This window comes from Protobothrops mucrosquamatus, unplaced genomic scaffold (assembly GCF_001527695.2).
Source record: "Protobothrops mucrosquamatus isolate PMUCROS unplaced genomic scaffold, P.Mucros_1.0 scaffold26, whole genome shotgun sequence".
In the NCBI taxonomy this organism is placed as follows: domain Eukaryota; kingdom Metazoa; phylum Chordata; class Lepidosauria; order Squamata; family Viperidae; genus Protobothrops; species Protobothrops mucrosquamatus.
The window spans coordinates 206,574-227,034 of NW_015386411.1; the positions used below are offsets into that span (position 1 = coordinate 206,574).

The 20,461-nt window shown below is 35.5% G+C and overlaps 1 protein-coding gene across 1 annotated transcript in view; it reads right to left on the reverse strand.

The window, feature by feature from the left end:
- Nucleotides 1–20,461, reverse strand: part of CUNH12orf50 (chromosome unknown C12orf50 homolog) — a 26,181-nt gene that overhangs the window by 3,184 nt on the left and 2,536 nt on the right. Inside the window, exons 2-11 of the mRNA XM_029283143.1 lie at nt 19,184–19,267; nt 16,124–16,243; nt 15,491–15,614; nt 9,012–9,170; nt 7,415–7,492; nt 7,203–7,313; nt 6,073–6,183; nt 4,441–4,548; nt 2,905–3,012; nt 2,415–2,618 (exon numbers count right to left, since the gene is read on the reverse strand). Coding sequence (XP_029138976.1) covers nt 2,415–2,618; nt 2,905–3,012; nt 4,441–4,548; nt 6,073–6,183; nt 7,203–7,313; nt 7,415–7,492; nt 9,012–9,170; nt 15,491–15,614; nt 16,124–16,243; nt 19,184–19,255 — 1,195 coding nt within the window. The 5' untranslated portion in view covers nt 19,256–19,267. The remainder of the gene's footprint in view (nt 1–2,414; nt 2,619–2,904; nt 3,013–4,440; nt 4,549–6,072; nt 6,184–7,202; nt 7,314–7,414; nt 7,493–9,011; nt 9,171–15,490; nt 15,615–16,123; nt 16,244–19,183; nt 19,268–20,461) is intronic.

A 20,461-nucleotide genomic window follows, 5' to 3' on the forward strand; every position in this document is an offset into this window, starting at 1 on the left:
TGAGGTGTTGAATCCTGTTTTAGTTCTGGGAAGTCGGGGAGGGGAGGGGTTTAAGGGGAAATTATAAATTGATGTAGTAAATAATTATAAGTATATAATGGAATTGTAATAATAAGAGGATATTCCCGGCAGGTTCCCCAAATTGCACTCGATGTGGTGGTTAGAAGGCGAAAGGGATGTAGAGTGGTAGGAGGAATGAAGAGAGGTTGTGGGGTTAGGGGGAGGAAAGAGAGGGAAAGTGGATAAGGGTGGAGGCAAGGCGGGGACTGCCGGGAGTATTCGGAAATATTTTGAGTAAAAATCTTTTTTCTTTTGTGGTGTTTGTAGATGCATCATTTGTATTTGTTGTTTAATTCAAAATAATAAAAAATTTTATATATATATATAAAAAAAAAGAGTAACACACTTTTTGCCCATTTTATTTTTTTTAAAAAAAGTTCTTCCATTTTTAAATACGGGTGTTTTAAATCAGCAATTGTTCATGAGAGTTCAAATCAAATAAAAATTTCTTTCCCAGCAGTGACCCAAACCAACTACAGTATTCAAAATATCATGGAAGCTTTATTCTAATTGGAACCAAGCACTTGCCAGGATTTCAAGGATGCCAAGTAATAATTCTCTAGTATGGCCTTCAGTATTAGCTTTCTTGAAAAATATATAGGAAGGCACATTTTAAAATATGGTGTATAAATAAAATTCATTAAGTGTGAAAAAAATGTAAAGCATGTTGTGCTACTGCACTGAGATTGAACAAAAAAGCACAACAAATAAACCAGATGTAGCATAAAATATTAGAAAAATAAATCTGTAGCATTGAAAATGTTTATTAAGAAATTGCTACATTTCAGTGTACAAAATAACAAGTATTAAATTTAATATAAAGGGTATTACAACATTAAAACAAAATTGTGATATAAAGTATGAATGCAACAAAAACTATTTGAAAATCTTCTTCAAACAATAAAATATCTTCCTCAGAAAAGTTTGGTTTGAATTTTATTAATAATATTTGGAGCAAATATTTAACAAAGTGAAATAACGATTTCTATAAATATCAAAATATCTTAAACAACATGGAGTATATTTTTCTAGTTTGTACAAGATAAAACTACCAGCTTTAGGAAGACACTTCTCAGAAGGGATGATATTGCTGAGAATTACAGAATATAAACCTCTAAAAGCTCATAATAAGATTCAATTTTGGTGTTATGGACTGCTACAGAGGAAATGTAACATTTTATTTTATTTTTCCTGGAAGTGACGATAGTAGAGTATGTTATAATTAGTCTGAATTATCCCAGTCCTCTATTACTAATCCTTTATGCTATCTACATATTTTTTTCCTTTTAAATGTTATTTGCCATTTTTGATTTTTTTTTAAAAGATAAAAAAATAAAACTAGTAAATGAAGTAACAAAATGAACAGGGAGATTAGAAGCATGATAGAATTAAGATTAAAATTACATTATGAAAATAAATATTTAATAACAAGGCAAGAGGTGATAAATCTGAACTGAAACTTTCCCTGTATTCTTTTATTTCTAGAAAAAAGATGATTAACATCAATGAAAATTCTCAACATCTCTACATGAACTAAAGAAGAGGAAAGAATTTTGCAGCTGAGTTTAAGTTATCTCTAATTTATTTAATCCTGGCTTGTGAACTAAGCCACAGGCCATAGTTTGCAAACCACAACTGTTGCATTTACATGATACACTAAGGCAGGGGTGTCAAACTGCTGGCCCGTAGGCCGGTTGCATCATACGGAGGCCGCGCCCACCCCAGCTCCAGCAATGCAAAAAAAGTCGCGATATGTCGCGACACATCACATGATGTGGTGAGTTTGACACCCGTGCACTAAGGATTGGGGCAAATATTTCATATACTAACATTTAGACACAAATCATAATAACTAGAGCAAGAAATAGAATTAATGACATATTAATGTAAAGTGAGATTTCAAAATAATCACAAACAATATTAAAAAATAGTAATGACTGCTACAGTTTGCCTTCTTAGTAAATATACTTCAGTGAACAGCACTTACAGTTAGGCATTTTTAATAGAAAATTAACATAACAGCAGAATTTTTAAATGACCAGTTTCTTGTAACCTCATTCCTCATTGCAAAAACTTAATTGCAGAGACATTGTATAAAAAGTGGAATCATATTCATTTAAGTAACAATTTACTTAAATTATTTTAGATAAATCTTTCTCAAAATTAGTTCCAAAAACAATTTATGCAGTTAATAAAATTTAAAGGTCATTGTTTCAAATTCATGTACAAAACAACAGACAGAAGATAAGACGATTACTAATGAAACAATACTATTATTTAATTAGCATACCATCTCATTAGAAAAAAAACTGACAGTCATTTCAGAAAGAGATCTTATGAAGCTAAATGCTCACCTGTAGATAAATTCATTTTGGATTCTTTGGCTACCCCAATTTTAGCATAGGTGAGATTTTGTGACCTTCCAGCCATTGGAGCACTCAAGGAAATACTTCTCCCGTTGGCTCTCTGAGGAGGAACATAAGAGGCATTCTCAGCATTCTTGATTTGATCATTTTGTTGGCAATTCCCTTTACTTTTAGAGTTTGAAGTATGCATTGCTGCAAGAGATAATAAAACAATCAATATTTTCCCCCAACATGTAAGAAGCTACTTGGGGTTCAACATATATTGCAAGGATGGGAAATGCATTCCAATTTAGTCATCCATGAACCTACAACAGATCAGCACTTTGTGGAGGACTATAAATTGTCCATCGCTCATACAAAAAAATGAATTAAACACTGGGTCTTAATAGAGAGCTCCATCTTATAGCTGATGATGGAAAATAGTAAAATAGGGCAGACCATGCTATTTGAAATGATTCAAACAGTTCCTCTGAAATACCTTTTGCTGTCAAAGGGGTAGGCAGATTTTTGGAGTCCTCAGATAGCCATTTCTTTTTCTTTACTCCCTTAAAATGATGCTTCTTGATGCTTTCTGTATGGCTGGTAGCTAAAAAAAAGTCAGGATTGTGTTGTTCTAGAGTGATGATTAGTAAGGAAGCCAATAGATAGATCTACCCACTCCACTAAGCCATTGTTTTACATGATTTGGTAAATAAACCACTCTAGTAGGCTTATGCAACGTATTAAGCTTCAAAGAAATTATGGTTTGGCTTATGTGGCTTGGCACACTCTGAATCAGGATTATTTGCGGCCTCTGTTCCCATGTTAGTTCATGATCCAAGAATTCTATTCATAATTTTAACAATCTTTAAACACTCTTCCAAGAGATATAATGCTCTGATATTTATAGCATCAACATTACTGCATATTTTTTATTTATAGGTATTGTCTTAGTGGTTGTTTTGACTATTGCTATTCAGTTCCAGTTGCCAAACTGGCAAATAAAATGACCTACAATTACAAAAATTCCTAGCAGAGTCTGAATGTTCTTAAACTGACAAAAACAGTTCAGCCTGGAGCAAGGTCAAATCATTGCTAATAGCTGCAAATATAAAAAAAGATATATATCTACCCATTAATTGTTCTACTCAATGGCTAATAAGCATACATATTTCCTTCCAAATAGACAAAGGCATCTAGAAGTCAGTATAACTAAGCACTTGCTCAAATCAATATTGAACAGAGGACTTACTGTCAATCTTTAGAGCTCTCCAATTTTATTGCTATTATAATAGTAGTTCAATTGTTACTTTTCTTTAGCATTTTTATATATTTCACCCAAGTATATGAGCAGTGGCTGGAGCAAACAAAAGCAGAAGCAGTTTCCATTTTCCTTAATATTAGCACACAAGTGACCAGGGATTATAGTGAGCTAATGATGATGCAAGTTGGATAAAACAAAATTTATATTTGTGTCTTAGCTAAGTTAGCCTTATTTGGGGCTTATTCTACAATATTCTTAAAATGGGGCACAATTGGAAGATCTGAAGGGCCTGGCTGGAGACAGATCAACCTGGAGGTCTATCTATAGGGTTGATTTGATAGCACATACAGTAATTAGTTAAACCTAATCATACTAGTACAGTACTATGATAAACTACCACGAACTGTAAGAGAAGCTTGTCAAAAATCCCCTCCAATATTAGTGCAGAAGTGTTTTTAAAGAACAATACAGTAATGATTGCCATTCTGAAAGAGCATTCCTTCCCTGGAAGTGTCATATCCTCATCCAGTGACACAATGCCACCAGCATGAGAATATATCAAGATGGTTCCCCAATTATGGCATCACAAAAGCAATACATGGCTCAAAATCACCTTTTTGAGTGGGATCTAACCTTTTTTTCAATACTTCTAAACTTAGCAATTTCTATGGGATATATTTTAGTAAAAGCCCTTGCCAGAATGTTTTAAGAAAGTACACACATTAATTTTCCCATTGAGAAAAAGAAACATGAGACATGAGTTCTGAATACCTTTAACGTTTAAACACTTTAGCATGGTAAATTGTTTCTCTCCATTGAACATTTTGTTTTGTATCCCTTCAACAAATATATTTCTTTGTGACAAGTAACAATCACCTCCTACAGAGAAACAGGTATATCACAGAATTATCAGGGAAAATGTAACAATAACAAGAAACATACAAAAGAAATAAATAAACAAAAAGTATTCAAGATGTCTGCATTTTCCCCTTTAAATGGAAAAGCAATGAATGGCAAAATATGCACATGAAACAAAGTTGTTTAAACTAGCAAAATTAAATGTAGTTCAATAGTATGACCATGAATGGATCCTATGCAAAGCCCAAATGGCAATAACTCTTCCATGTGCTTGAATCATTGTGCTGATATTGCAAACCTGTAAGGAGATGTTTTATTGTTTCCTTTTAAAGACCTTCTGCTAATTTTAAACAAACTATAAACACATGCCTCATCTAAAATGAAAGGAAGAGGTTGGAACATTTTGGAATCAATAGCCATAGTCAGTTGATACTGCACCTAAAATGCTCAGCATACAGCCACTAGTTAAGTGTCATTTGCCACCATCACTCAAATGATGCTACTTCTTTGCTGCAATTGTAAATTCAGAAGAATTGCCTACAGGGAGGAAACAACCCACCTCACAAGGTTTTTCTTTTGGGTAAAATAAGAGGTGGGAACATTATGTGCACTGCTTTGAGTTATACAGAAATAAAGGGAGGATGTAAATCTAATCATCATATAAGAACAATAGAATAACATAAAGTTGTCCTAATAAAGCAGGAACTTGGCTTATAAGGAAGCCAATGTACATACAGCTGTATACTTTATGTAGCCTTCTCTTTACAAACAACCACAGTGAAGGTTTACAAAGGGCTGACATCCAAAAGCAAGAACAAGAAGTGACATGAAGCTTATCAGGAATGCTCACATATTAGACATTTGGGGCATTGCATCTGAAAGGAGCTAAAGTTTCTTTTATAACTGTATTGTTTGTCTGGGAAATAACACCGCAGTATTGTAGTTACTGACTCCATACAAAGCACATGAGAACTCAATTGCTTGAAAATAATTGAATGGACACTCTTCATCTCCATATTCTTTTTTTCTTACAGATGATTACACCAATATCCTTTCTGGGGGCTCTTATTTCTCAAAGATCTATTCAGCAGCTTCTCCCAACCTGCCACCCAATATTATCTTGCTTGTTCTGATGGAGAATCCGTTTCTGTTGTTCTGAAACCTGCCACATCTCTATTCAGGAACAACAGTGCAGGTGATTTTATAATATGTTGATTCAAATCCCAAATCTCTCTCCCTCTCCTTCTCCCTCTTTGTCTCTATTGTTGGTGGTTTCAATAGAGAAAAGGTGCAAAAATTGCAGCCTGAGAAGGTAAATGTAGCTTGCAAACAATCCCAAAACATCTTTAAATAAAATTAAATAAAGACAGATGGCATTGCTTCATTAAATTGGAAAATGAAAAAAGACTGAGCGCAGTTTCTGCAAACTAGGTAGCTTGTGTGTGTGTATGTGTGTGGGTGTGTATCTGAATGCAGGTTTCTGCACACTTATTTCATTGTCAGTTATAAGAATTTAAATGTAGAAATTGTATTTTAAATAATTACCTCCATTTTCAAAGGTACTAAGTTCAGATTTAGAGCAACTGTCTACTGAGGCTGTTATTTTTGTTTGCCTTTCTATAATGTTAAACTTTGATGGAACAGCAACACCATCACCTAGAATGGTGAAAGAGAAAATTTGCATGTAATAGGAATAGTTTTCTGTAGAGACAGCTATTATCATAGCATTAGCTACTGTTCTATAAGCTTTAGACCCCACCTACTGGCAATATGGGGATCATAAGTATGAATTACTGAGTTCTACTTATCATTTTTTTTCTATACTCAGATGAATTTTCTTAGGAACAATTAGTAAAATATGACTAATGAATAATATTTTACCTAATTCCATGACTGAAATATCTGAAAAAAATGAACATAATCATAATGCAAAGTGTTTTTAATACTTTAAAAAGCCATCGTAGCACTTTTCTCTACGTAACTAATTGCATAATGCTCAATTGAACTTGGAGTAAGGTTAGGTTCACATATTATAGTAAATTGTAATAGGACTAATATAACTTTGCATCAACCCATCTAAATATTCAATATACTTTAACCGGACAAACAAAAAGACTATGTTGTATTTCTTTTTTACATACAACGATACATAGGAAGCTGTCTTACATGAGATCATATTATTTATTCATGTAATTCAGAATTGGAACATTAAAACATGTTGACTATCAAGTCCCCTTTCCTGGCCTCTAGAACCCAATAGTCAGAAGGTCCCAAGCCTAATAGACAGGAGGCTCCAAATCACTTTTCAAATCCCCAGTCTCTAATCCTCTCCTCCACAAAAAAAATAAAAATAAAAAAAATAAATCAGCCCTTTGCTGTGCAAAGCCTGCTATAGCCCTTAAGCTGAAATAAGTTACACTCTTGGCACAACCCAATATTTTCAACTCTGACTAGCAGCAGGTTTCTATACTTAACACAGGTTTCTACGCAGCTAACTGGCAAATTCCCCATTGTGACATCTTTTGGCACTTTTAGTTGGCAACTCCAGAAACTGAACTTGGATTCTATCTCTAAATAATGTTAATCAAGATTTTTAACAATGAATATTTCTTATCTTTAAAAAGATAAAACATTTAAGTTTCAAAATTAAAAACTTCAGCTGTTCTATTCCTTGCCTTCTTGTAATTCTCTGCATGTTTCCATAGGTTTAATGAGCTCATTCTCCAGCACTGAAGAATTTTTTGTTAAATGATTTTCCTGAGAAGTCTGAATTCTATAATATTCTCCTGTTTCATCCACAAAAAGACAAAAGAAAAAAATGCAGTTGTTATATCAGCTAAAAAAAATGCACCAATGTTCTTAGCTGATATAACAATAAGATTCTTACCAGATTTATAGCACATTTCCTTTATTGCCTTTTCTTCTTCTATATCTTCTGGTGTCTTTGACAATAAATAAGATGCATCTGTATGGAGCAATTTTAAAAGTTATTTCTAATAAAATTCTTTCCTGGCTTTTTCTTGTGCCATATAAATAAAATCTGAATTGCATTTATATTTATAATACAAAATAAAATCTTTCTTTTATTGACTGAACAGAATTGTTTTAAAAGGAAAAGCTAGATTATTTTTTTCTAAAGAATTCCTATTCTCCACTTTCATTCTTTCCTTCCAACTGGACATAGGGAAAAAATAGGTAAAGAGGCTCAGGACATTTTACTGTGGGGCAAGTACTGAATTTATGAGTTCGAAAAAGGGCCACATCTAGCCAAAGTTGCAGAGGAAAATATTCCAGAAAAAAAATCCCTCAAGTGAGAAAAATCTGCTCCTATGGAGAAGGAGATATACATTGGGCTGGTATGTTACTAACTGTCCCATTCTAGGCCCCATTCTCTGAGTCACATGTCCCAAAACAGATTGTATGCAACCGGCCCTAAGCTTTCCAGAGCACACATAGAAACAAAGGCACAATGCAAGTGGAAAGCAAAAGCACATGCATGTACCATGTTATTTTGTTACATGGAAGAACACAGAGATCTTCTTAATGGCCATTGCTGAGAAGAACTTGGAAATAATTCCAGAATCTATGCTTTCTATGCTTTCTCTTCCTTCTTAGTCTTTCCATCTCAACAGAATGTTGGAGAGAATATGTAAAAGGTCTTGAGATTCTGTCCATCAGTTGAATAAGTCTCTGAAGGCTAGTAAAAGAGGGCCAAATTTGGATTAATGGGACAAGATGACAAAAGAAAGTTCAAAGTAAAAAAAAAAGGATAAATTTTCCTGGGGACTCTGGACAAAATATAAAACTTTTTTTCTTTTAACGACCCTGTACTTCCTTGCATCGAAATCGGGTGACTGAATGGAGTTGAGCCTTTACTGGCCAGATGCCCTTCCTGACACCTATGAGTTCACAGCAGACAATTACTCATTGCGCCCAGAGAGAGAAATATCTGCCGCCACCTAGGATTGAACTCACAGCCTCCTGAATGTGAGGTGAGAACTCCACTTCTAGGCCACTGAGCCGCTCACAAAATATAAAACAATAATAACAGAAAAATCCTTATGCAACCCTTCAGAGAGCACTTGGGGAGTTCTTTCAGAATGCTTCATTCTGAGTTCCATTCTAAGTTATCTTCTCTCTTCCTTTCTAATATTGTGCCCCAGAATTGAACTCCTTTTAAAGGGTTTGGAAGCATTTGAGAAACCATATTCTATTCTACATGGAGTATATATAATAAGCTTTTATTTCTCAAAGTTTGGATTTACAGATGAAGCAGACATTCTAAACCCATTTATCCAATTTTTTAAGAAGATAATTCATCTCCTTTTTAAACTATATCTCCACACTTAACAGTAGGCAATATTTTAGATGCATATAGGTAAGCAAAGAAAAAGAAAGACAAGAATATTCAGGTTGGGGTTCAGTTTTCATCTCTTTCTAAAAGACAGCATGTAGATAAACATGAATGTCTGAAAAATATTTACATTTTTCTTCTTGTTCTTCCTCTTCTTCATCCTCAAGATTGATAGTAATAATAAGTGGAGGATGAATAGGCCTTAATGAATTCTCCTGACCTTTTGTGGAATCTTGATTTTGAGCAGCATGCAAAATTCCTTCCTGAACTTCCCCTTGCAATGTAGAATCTATTGGAAGTAACTTTAAATTCAGTATAAAACTTTTGAATTGAGACTTTGAAGTGTTTAGCAGACTCACTCACAAAAGTCAAAACAACATTTGATAATTATATTTAGAATGTATTTGATCACCTGAACCATTAACCAAATAAATAAATTGATTAACTTAATATTATGTAATCCTATTCACAATGACATAGGAGAAACTTTTTACATGTTCAGTTGGAATAACTTTCTATTAAGCACCTGTAGGATTTCAGCCTTGGTTCATTAAGTGTTCCAGACAGTTAATACATATTATTCTAACTGGCTTCAGTGAAATTTATTGTGTGATATGTTTATGGCAACAGCAAAGAAAATAAACTCTGAAAGAAAAACATGCCTTGAAGGAAATGTCTTTTTAAAGATGCTATTCACTCCCCAAAGTATACAAAATTAATTGCATATTGCAAAAGGGCAACATAAAATGAAAGATCCTGCTAAGCATTGGCTTTCAACTATGTTCTGACTAATCATATATTGTACTAATCTATAATCCATGGTTTATAACTCATAATGACTAGATCCATGATAAAGCCCCCAACTAAATGAACAAAGCCATATTATTAATATTGTAAGGAGTAAAAGGTCTATTGCCTTAGTGGTCAATTATTTCTTTGTCTGAAAGGAAAACAGTCCTGAATTTAAGATGATCTTAAATTCATAAAAAAGGAGTAAACCAAACTCACCCATGCATGCAAAAATCCTATGCAATGGCCAGATTCCTCATTTATAAATTTAGAATTCCTGTTTTTAGCTAAAAGCAATTCTCAAATTATATACTCATAAACATAATGTAAAATATAAAAACACCTTTGAGTCCAGCTTAGCTCCTGGGTTGACTTTGTCTTCTTGAAATATTTTTCAATTTCCCATTCAACCCTATAATTTCTCTATAATCAACCATCAAAACATTAATTGCCTCCAGTTCTGATCTTCCTTTGGAGCCGACAAAAATAGATATACATGCAGACAAAATGCAACCAAATGATTATAGTAGCATAAAATATAATAATTAAATGACTTGTAAGGATAGTCCTTATTTAGCAACCACATTTGGTTCCAGCAACTCAATTGTTAAGTGGTCCCTAAGTGAAAATCATGTGACCACACTGTGCTTATGATTTTACACTGGCTTTCCTTTTCTTACAGCATCAGAAAAATATACTCGCAAATAGCTGAATGAGCCCAATTGGGTTTCCAGAACTCAACTCATGAGGAAGCCAGATGGAAGGGCAAATCTTGTTCCCCACTCTCTTGTCCCTTGGAGTATTCACCCCAGTCCTGGGATAATTAGCAAGAAAAGAATATTTTTTTAAAGAAATACATTCTCTGAAGAGAAAGGAACTGCAAGAGAATAAGCAAGCATACAGTGGGAATATATATAAAAAGGAATGCATTGTTTGTCTAGCCCACTTGCGGATGTGAGCTGTGAGCTGCTTAGGAAACAAACAACAGCCTTTAGTGAGAACCTGATTAGGGTCTTCTGATTGTCAGGCAGCGGTACCAGTCAGCCTGAGGGTTCTAATCAACTTATTAAGACTAGAGAGCTAAGCTTGTTAACTTGTGGTTAGCGCTTTTTAGAGAAACATTGTTCTGTGGAGAAAAGCATCTGAGGAAGAGATTACTTCTTTAGGCAATCTATCCTGTGCCTCAGGCACAGGACAATGCATACTAATTCTGCAGAACAAGGCATACCTGCCCAGAGTCACTAAGTTGATAGACAGCTACAGAAAATAAATAAATAAGTAAATAAAATAAACTGACTTTAATAATGAATGCATAACAGAGAGAGAGAGAGAGAGGGAGAGAGAGAGAGAGAGATGCTGCAAAGCTTATAAATGCAGACATTGGTCACAAAATTAGTTTTTCATCAGCATCATAATATTCTCTAATATTTCAAGCCATGTCATAAATTTGACAACTTTAACAGCTCAATTATTTATGTATTAAATTTGTAGGCTGCTGGCCTCCCAATGACATTTGGTGGTTCACAAGTAAAACTACTAGAGCCAAAATAAATAAATAAATCATACAATTAGTTACAACTATAGCAGAAAAACATATCTGTGAAAAAAACAGTTCCGTAGCAAAAAAAAAAAAAAGAGCAGAGCTAGAACCCAAAAAATAACTAATAATTAAAATATATTGCCTGTAAAGCACATCTTCAAAATTAATTGAGTTCCTATCTTCATATAAGCTGCTTTTTACATACACAATACATGATCACCCATAGAATCACAGAAACCTGAATTCCTTCTTTTGAGAAGAGACAAAAACAAAGGAAGAAACATATGGAAGAGGAGGAGGGGGTCTAAAGAACCAGGATGTAGGTGGTATGAGAGAAGGGAGTACAGGTAGTCCCTTGACTTATGATCACAATTGAGCCCAAAATTTTTGTTGCCAAGTGAGACAGTTAAGTGAGTTTTGTCCCATTTTACAACCTTTCTTGCCACAGTTGTTAAGTGATAGACTGCAGTTGTTAAGTTAGTACACAGTTATTAAGTGAATCTGGCTTCCACGTTGATTTGCTTGTCAGAAGGTTGCAAAAGGTGATCACATGATCCCAGAACACTGCAACCATCATAAATAGGAACCTGTTGTCAAGCTTCCACATTCTGAATACATGACTATGGAGATGCTGCAATGGTTGTAACTGTGACAAACAATCGTAAGTCAATTTTTTCAGTGTTATTGTAACTTCGAACAGTCATTAAATGAATGGCTGTAAGTTGAGGACTATCTTTAGTAGGAAACTAAAGGTAGGAACTAAATTAACAGTGTGGAGATGAGGCAAAAAGAAGGCATAAAGAGACAGCAAAGGGAAAGAATTACAACACCAAATCTAAATTCCCACATCCTTAGTAGGTTAACCTGCAAGTACATCCTTAGAAGGGAACTCTTAGTCCTAGGGAAAGCAATGTAACACCCTCTCCCTAATCAAAACATGAGACTCTTCTTGTTAAGTCCTTAGATAAATGGCGAAGGAGGCAATTCATGTTACAGAACAGATCTTTATTCTCTCTCAGTCACAACAACCAACCAACAAGAGCAGAGGCACGCAGGCCTCCTTTTATACTCCCGGATCCCCGGGCAACAACAACCAATAGCAGGCACTCTTTTTCCCGCCTTGCGCATGCGCGCAAGGCTGGCGCCGCTCAGTCTGGTCCCGGGCAGCTTTTGCAATGCCGGGACTCTTGCAGCGTCCCGAGCCTGCTTCTGCAGGCTCAGGACACAACACTTCTCATCAAGTAAATATGGCACTATTTTGCAATCAGTTTCCTGAAATGTTTGCACACAATTAATATATGCATCAAATCTTTCCTTTTCTTAAGCTTCTACAACTCTGGAAAATCCTAAATCTTTTGCCTTTATTGTAATCTTAACATGCTTTATTTAGGCAGGGGATTTTCTTCTCCGCCATTTTTCTACCTAGCTAAAGCTAGCATGGAGGAAATGACTTTTCTTTCTAAAACACAGTTCACATAGATTCCACTGAGAATAATAGTTAAAAAAAACCACCTCTCATGCAATTTGCAGAAGAGATTTATGACATATTCCATATGTAGATCTTTCTTCTAATATTCAATTGCCTTTTTTATTAAAGCACAACTTTTCCTCATGTTATTTTTTTCCATACAGAAAATAACATTATATTGGAACCATACTTTTAGTATTGCCATAAAATGCAACATTTATCTTTTCAACATTTTATAAACATGTATACCATTTTTTAAAAAGGCAAACAAGAAGTTCCTGCATTATGCAGTACATCAGTTATTCATATTGCCTCTCAAGCCCACTTTCTCTGAATATTATACAGGAAAGAGTGCTGAATACTTAACGTATCTTTGCAATAATTATTTCAGGCAGGCATTATAGAATATAAAAGTACTGTTCCAGACAACCTAATACGACAAAAAATTCTTCTTGGAATATAACAACTGTTTTTCTGCATAAAAGTTTGGAGAACTGTACCAGAGCAGGCAAAATTAGTTTAAGTATCCTAGAACCCTGGTTGATGGGCATGAATCAAATAAGTGCTTCTCAAACTTTTTTCTTCATTACTCAAAATCACAGATCAGAAAGTCTTACAGAACTTTGAGGACCTATCACAATTCCTTCAGTAATGTTATAACTTCAAACAGTCACTGAACAAATGGCCATAAATTGAGGACTACCTGTATTATACAAACAGTATTCATTGAACAAAATTTAAGTCATTTGGACAGATTACCATTGGTAATTTCAATGATTTTCCTTTTGATAGGAACAGAGATTTTCAAATATATTTTAGCACACATGACAATCTTTACATCAATTTTATGTCTCGAAAGAAAAAACACTTTTACCCAATTTGGGGTAATTTACTCAGGTTTGGGAAGCACTGATTTTAAAATATCAGTAGTAGTAATAAAATGACAGTGAAACCAATTGATATTCACTCTTTATTATAAATAGGCAACTATATCAAAACTCCCAAGGATAACTGCTTCATTTAAAAGGACTGTTTAAATTGCATCAAGTACACTCACAAAAGAATGCCAAATGTTAAAAGTAAGTAAGATGTCTCCTGGAATTAAACATACCTTTGCAGAAATTACAGAGATTTCAGATGAATTTGAAGCCCTATAAATGTGTCCAGGTTTAGAGCCTAAGATGCCCAAGACCCCAATCTAATATATAATTACATTCAATCAAGACAATTCAACTTTACTTAGCTGAATGTGAGTTGCTGTTGAACTTAGTCTTATATTCTAACCATTGTATCTAAGGGTTTATCAAGATGTAGGCCTCCCCTAATTTCATTCACCAATCAGCACAAACTTGTGGCAATTCAGAAGATACATAGAAGAAATTTTCTAGGAGGAGATTTCCTCTGGAATTAAACAAAAAACAGACAACTTTGATATCCTTTCTGATCACATAACTGGCATCCCTTGGAAACACAGTCCAGGGCTCAACACAATATTTGGAAGTGGATGCTAAAGCCAAATTACATCAGGCGAACAAAATGAAGACCATGCTGTATTAGTGTTAACTTCATTTTCCTGGAGGGAGGAGGTAGCAATGATCCTTGAAACATTACACTGCCAAACTACAGTAAAATATTGATTAGCTATAGCTATCCATCTCCACCAGTACAAACAAACCATGTTTCTAATAAAATGCGATTACTGTCAAAAGAGGCAGTAAATAGGAAACTGATAGGAACCCAATCAGTAACGATGAACTATCTTGCTTTAGGTCAGTGGTGGCGAACCTATGGCACACGTGCCAGAGGCGGCACTCGGAGCCCTCTCTGTGGGCACGCACGCCATTGCCCCAGCCCTGCCTCCCCCACAGCCCCCTCCTCCCCAGCAGCCCTCCCAGAGGAGAGTCTTCCCCAGGCACGGCCGTGCGAGCAGCGCAGCCAAGGACATGGCAGCTGGGCAGCAGGGACAAGATTCCGCCCTTGCTCCCCATCACGTGCAGATGATGCTGTGGAGTGAGGGCGTAGGGCGTGGCTGCCATGGCACTGCAAGGCCGCCTGGGCGATCTGCAGTAGGCCATGGAGGTGGTGAGTGGCCTTGCAGGTGGGCGGGGCAGGGGGCGGGCAGGGCGGTTTTTGGGCATTCGGTCTCTAAAAGGTTCGCCATCACTGCTTTAGGCCATTTAATTGGTCCACTAAAACATTTCTTCTCTCCCAGAAGGGAAGCACATCACAGAAATGATTCTAAACCGCTCTACCAAGATTAGATTGATACAGACCATGCTGGCCTTCTATAATGGCTTAAATACAAAAAAGTATCGCTGAACTTGAGGAATTATGTATGTGAAAGAACCCATGCAATGATTGTCTTGATTTGTTGTAGTTGAGTTGTTTATCTTAGGTTCTGAATATACATATATTATTCTATTGGTATGTGCTTTATTTTTACAGTTATTGAGTGGCCGTATAAATTCAAATCATAGACAGACAGACAGATGGATGGATAGTTCAAAAAGTCTGAACATAGAGAAGTGAATTCCAGATTTAACAAAGTGTTGGTTCCCATTAACTTTAATACTGTTATCTGCAAAATTCTTAACAGTTTTAAGGGGCACTGTATTATTATATTAATAATAATATGCTGTGAGAACAGCCTTAAAAACAAAGATTGACCCCATTCTAATCAGATTATGAATAAGAACTTTGATTCAATACATAAAAACTAATTACTTGTAGGATGTTGCTCATTAATAATATAGAAGTGAAACACATGTAATTGACTTCATTTCAGTTCCTAGAATATGGAAAAGATACTCACCATTACTAGGGGGCAAAAAAAGTCCATTAATATTACGAGGTTTCCTGTGATGGAAGACACAACTGATCCTCACACAGCCTAAAGGCTGTGTTTCCCAGAAGCATGAGATGCTGTTGTATTTTTGCTATAGAAGAAAACATGGATGGTTCCATATTTAATGATTCAATAGAAATTGTCAGGAAGGAAATTCTGCAATTCATAATCTAAACTATAAAGAATAGAAATGGAACAAAGCATTAAAAAAAAGACTTTGCATTTTAACATTTGCAGTTTGATCCCCACTGCTATATACTATGTGATTTTGCTGAAATTGTTTGGATTACTTTCAAATCTAAAGATTTGATTGGCATCAAATAGGAATCAAACAACAATTAGGATTCTTGTTTATTATAAGTGCTATAGTTGCTGCACAGAGAGTCTTCACTGTGGGGAAGGACTGTTTTATATTTCACACTAAACAACTGCATATTAAAATTTCAACCACATCCAAAAATGTTTCACTTAAAGAACAATCTAGGTCCAGTGAGTACTGCTATAGAACCTTCTTATAGCACTGGGTATATTGATGAAAATGTTAAAACAGGAAAGCCAGTGTCTATTTTTCTTCCATTAATATATTTGCATCACAACTACCTGTATTTCCATGTGTCTAAATTTGCAAAGTTGATGGGAACATTTTCCCTCTCTCCATAATGAGCACACAATATCACTGCCAATGGCTTTTTCACAGTGACGGAACCTGCACTTTGATCCCTGGATATAGAAAAAAGAGAGGTTTGAAAATTTGGCTACATAGCATTTTCTCTGTTTAAATATTTTAAATACTTTTTCAGGTTACAAAACAACTGAAACAACTCTTTTTAAAATAACAGAAGACCAGTAAAACAAAATCAGAAAAAAAGTCAGCAGAACTAATACAATTTCTCAAAAAAAAATCCATTCTAATACCTGTGGAACTAAAGAGTTGATTTAGTGTTGGAAAACACTGGATTTGAATCAAGCAGGACAATCAATAATCAGATTTCATCTTTATACAACATCTTTCTCCAATCATATCCATCTAATTTTAGAAAGCAGGATAGATGACAATGTCAGTTGTAAAGTCTGAATAAACATGTGGAAGAAGGCAGACCTTAGCCTATCTAGATCGCAAGCCATTTACTTTAGTTTGGCATTATGATTTTGTTACTCTGGCAAAAATATAAATAGAAATCCCAGAGAATCTACAAATTAATTTAGATATTGTCAAGTAAGCTCAGCTACTATACAATGTTCACTCAAGTGAACTGAATAAAATTAAGTAATAACCAGAAGTTCCATCATGGATAATAACTAGAAGATACACTGAACTTCATTAACAGCAAGATGAGTTACTTTATTGCTATATAGCATGCTATAGATTTCAAAGCAAGCAAATAAGTAGAAAAAATATTTTAGGAATCTAGGATCAAGCACAAAATTAGCTCCTCGCCCTTCAAATTTAGAGGTGGTGAGAATAACATAGAACTATCAACATGATGATATGATTTCAGAGGACAATTTGAGGAATTGGGTATGAGAAATTTTTGGATTAGGTCCTACAACAAGGAAACTTTGAATATTGTTTAATACCTATTTCATATCCAGATCTTTCTTCTGAAACAGATAATCTGTCTTCATGAGCACTTATGGAGAGTTTGGTCTAATGGTTAAGGCTAGAAACCAGAAGACTGTGAATTCTAGTCCTGCCTTAGACACAAAAGCTGGCTAAGTGATTTTTGGCCAGTCACTCTCTCTCTGAATTCAACTCAATTCACAGGATTGTTGTTGTTGTGGGGAAAGGAGGAGGAAGAAGTGTTAGGGATGTGAACTATGTCAAATTATTTATCAAAATAATAAAGACAGGATATAAATAAATAAATAAAATAGAGGGCATGAGGGGTCCTTGGTGCAGATTTTTGCATTTCGGAAGTCTCTGTTAAGAAAGGACTATATATTGCTTCTGCTGACAGTTGTTAATTGTCCAGGAAAGTTTGTTTCACAGTGAGAACTACTGGTGGAAAATGGCTTCCATGTAACTGGGGATTTCTTTTGAATGGTTTGAAGTGGGTACTTCTGGGAGTGTCAAAAAGATAACAGAGGACAACAGTCCAAAGCAGAGGCTTCTGATTCTTTAAATAATGTTATCACTGTTTTCCAGAATGACAGCAATATTTTCCCATTTCAGATAACATTTTTTTACTTTCTTGTAATCCAATCTGAATGCTGCATTTTCACATCTTCCATGAGTACTGGGATACATCTCTCTTTCTGATTGCTAAAACTCTCCTGAAGTGTTTATCAGTATTTTTTACTTTATTTCTTTTTTACTGCTGCATCGTACCCCACTCCTTACCTGTGTTACCCTACTTAGACATATAAACCAGAAAATTATCCTGTGTTCAAAACAATCAAAAGAGCCCACCTATACTGGAAATAATTAATACATAATCTGTGGTCTTAGAACAGCAGTTTATAAACTTATTTATCTCACTGGGTAAATCTAGGATCATATACTAAGTCCTAGAAATTGACTCGAACAGTAGAATTGTTTATTTATATACCACCAAATGTGTGTGTGTGTGTGTGTGAGAGAGAGAGAATGGTAGTTATAAATCTAAGAAAAGGTCATAGAAATGTCGATTTTTTTCTATTTAGAGTGAAAGGGGGTATTATAAATGTATACTGAAATTTGTTAATATCCTTGGGAAATAAATTATGCAGGCATCAATTTTTAGAATTCTGAATAAATATGTCATTCATGAAGATTAAATATAAAAGAATTTGCAGGCTTAAAAAGGGGGAAAAAGAAAAACATGGAAATTATTGGCAGATTTAAACATGTGAGAAGCAGATAGAGGGAAATAGATTAGATTGAGAATTTAAGAGAAATCTGTGGAATGTAGATGTAACTTTGGAAGAATAAAGGAAAGTTGCTGCAGCCATGGCTCAATCTGAAATACTACTGATTGCTGAAGGAATTTCAAATTCCTTTTGATGTGCCATAGAATTATTATTGAAAAATCTCCAATGGTCATTCATTCCAAGGTAATTCAGGCTGCAGTTTGATAAGATGAGATGAGATGAGATGAAATGAAATGAGATAAGATAACCTTTATTGTCACTTTTCTGTGTATACAATGGCACACATAAAAATGAACTATATATACAGTGAAAGTAATTGCAAATGACTTTTAATAAAAAAAGAAGAAGAAGAATTTGACTGTGCCTGCAACAGTCTTCCTGGCACTTTTTACAATTGGGAAAACTGGGTGGCACATGACAATGTAATAGATGCAATCCATTATAAATTATGCAGTATTTACCTTCGCACAGGTTGAATGAACATAGAAAAAACAGTCATCCCCAACTTCTGTCATTTCACCTCTTGTGCTTCTACTCCACTGTCTTTAGAAAGATCTCAGCATAAATGTTGGAATTATCAACATGTATGGGAAGAATATTCCCTTTTGTTCTGAGTACAGCAGAATTCAGGATCTAAGTTCTATTTCCTCTTAAAGGGAAACCTCCAGTTGATAGTTTTAACCAAAAAGCTTCTTATACTAATTGTAAAACAGACGGTACCTTCTTAAGGTTTGTTGAAGAGCTCACAAATTGAAAGTGGTTGCTAGACAGTGCACAAATTCAAACTTCCAGAATTTCTTTCATTGTTACCTTAGTTCTTATGACATCATCACAAAGGACATCATATGACCCCTCAAACTGGGAAAGCTCACTTATCTTCATTGTTCCTAAGTGCTGGAAAACAGGAAAGAAGATAGCAATTTCCACATGGTCTACTCATCTGATTATTCCAACATAACATAAATGTATGAAAGAAATAGAACTCAGTTAAGAGAATTTTTGAAACTCATACTTAATGGACAGAATTGAGAATGAGACAAGAAGGAGAATAAAGATCCTCATCCTTTCTATATCAGTAACTCCCAATTTGCCAGGATTTTAATTATTTAAATGATTTGGTTTCTAAGCTTATCTGCCATCATATATGCTATTAACACACATATCAATCTATCAGATCTTTATTATGGTCATAGCATAATACAAACATATGTAATACAGAGCCTGTTATTAAAGGCATGTGCATCGCTAAGTCTTTGAATAACTACTAATATTGCCAGAGAATGTTTGGCTATGGGTAGATGCTTAACTGCAAGAAAATAAGTGTAGTTCTTTGCTTATTGTTACTTTGGCACAGTTTAAATGCAGGTTCTGAAAAGCTCATTGTCTGGGGATATTTGGATTGAGAAAAATAATCTGTTAGAGAGAAAAGCACAGACATATTGAAAAAAATATCCTGAGAAGACCAACCAAAAACTTTAGCTTTGATTTTTCCACTCATGTGGCAGGGAGGAGGATTTACTGAACAGTGGCAAAACATTTGCAATATAGTTTACAGGAACTCCTAAACAGATTCACTCATGCAGTGCAATGTACTAGATCAGTGATGGCGAACCTTTTAGAGACCGAGTGCCCAAAAACTGTCCCGTCCTGGCCCACCCCCGTTCCATCCCCCAGCCCACCCACTCCACCACCGCTCTGCCCTGCCCCCGCCTACATGCAGGGCCACCCGCCTCCACAGCCCACCACAGATCGCCCAGGCAGTCCTGCAACGCCATGGCGACCCCGTCCTCCGCCCGTGCCCCGGAGCATCATCTATGCGCGACAGGGCATGAGGGCAGACTCTTGTCCCTGCTGCCAGGCTGCCATGTCCTTGGCTGCACTGCTCCACGCAGGCCGCGCCTGGAGACAACTCTCCGGGGGGCTGCTGGTGAGGGGGCCATGGGGGGAGGTGGGGCTGGGGCAACGGCACGCGTGCTCACAGAGAGGGCACCGAGTGCCGCCTCTGGCACTCATGCCATAAGTTCGCCACCATTGTACTAGATGTTCATAAAGGAAACCATAAAGATGCCATGTGAAAGTAAGCCAATT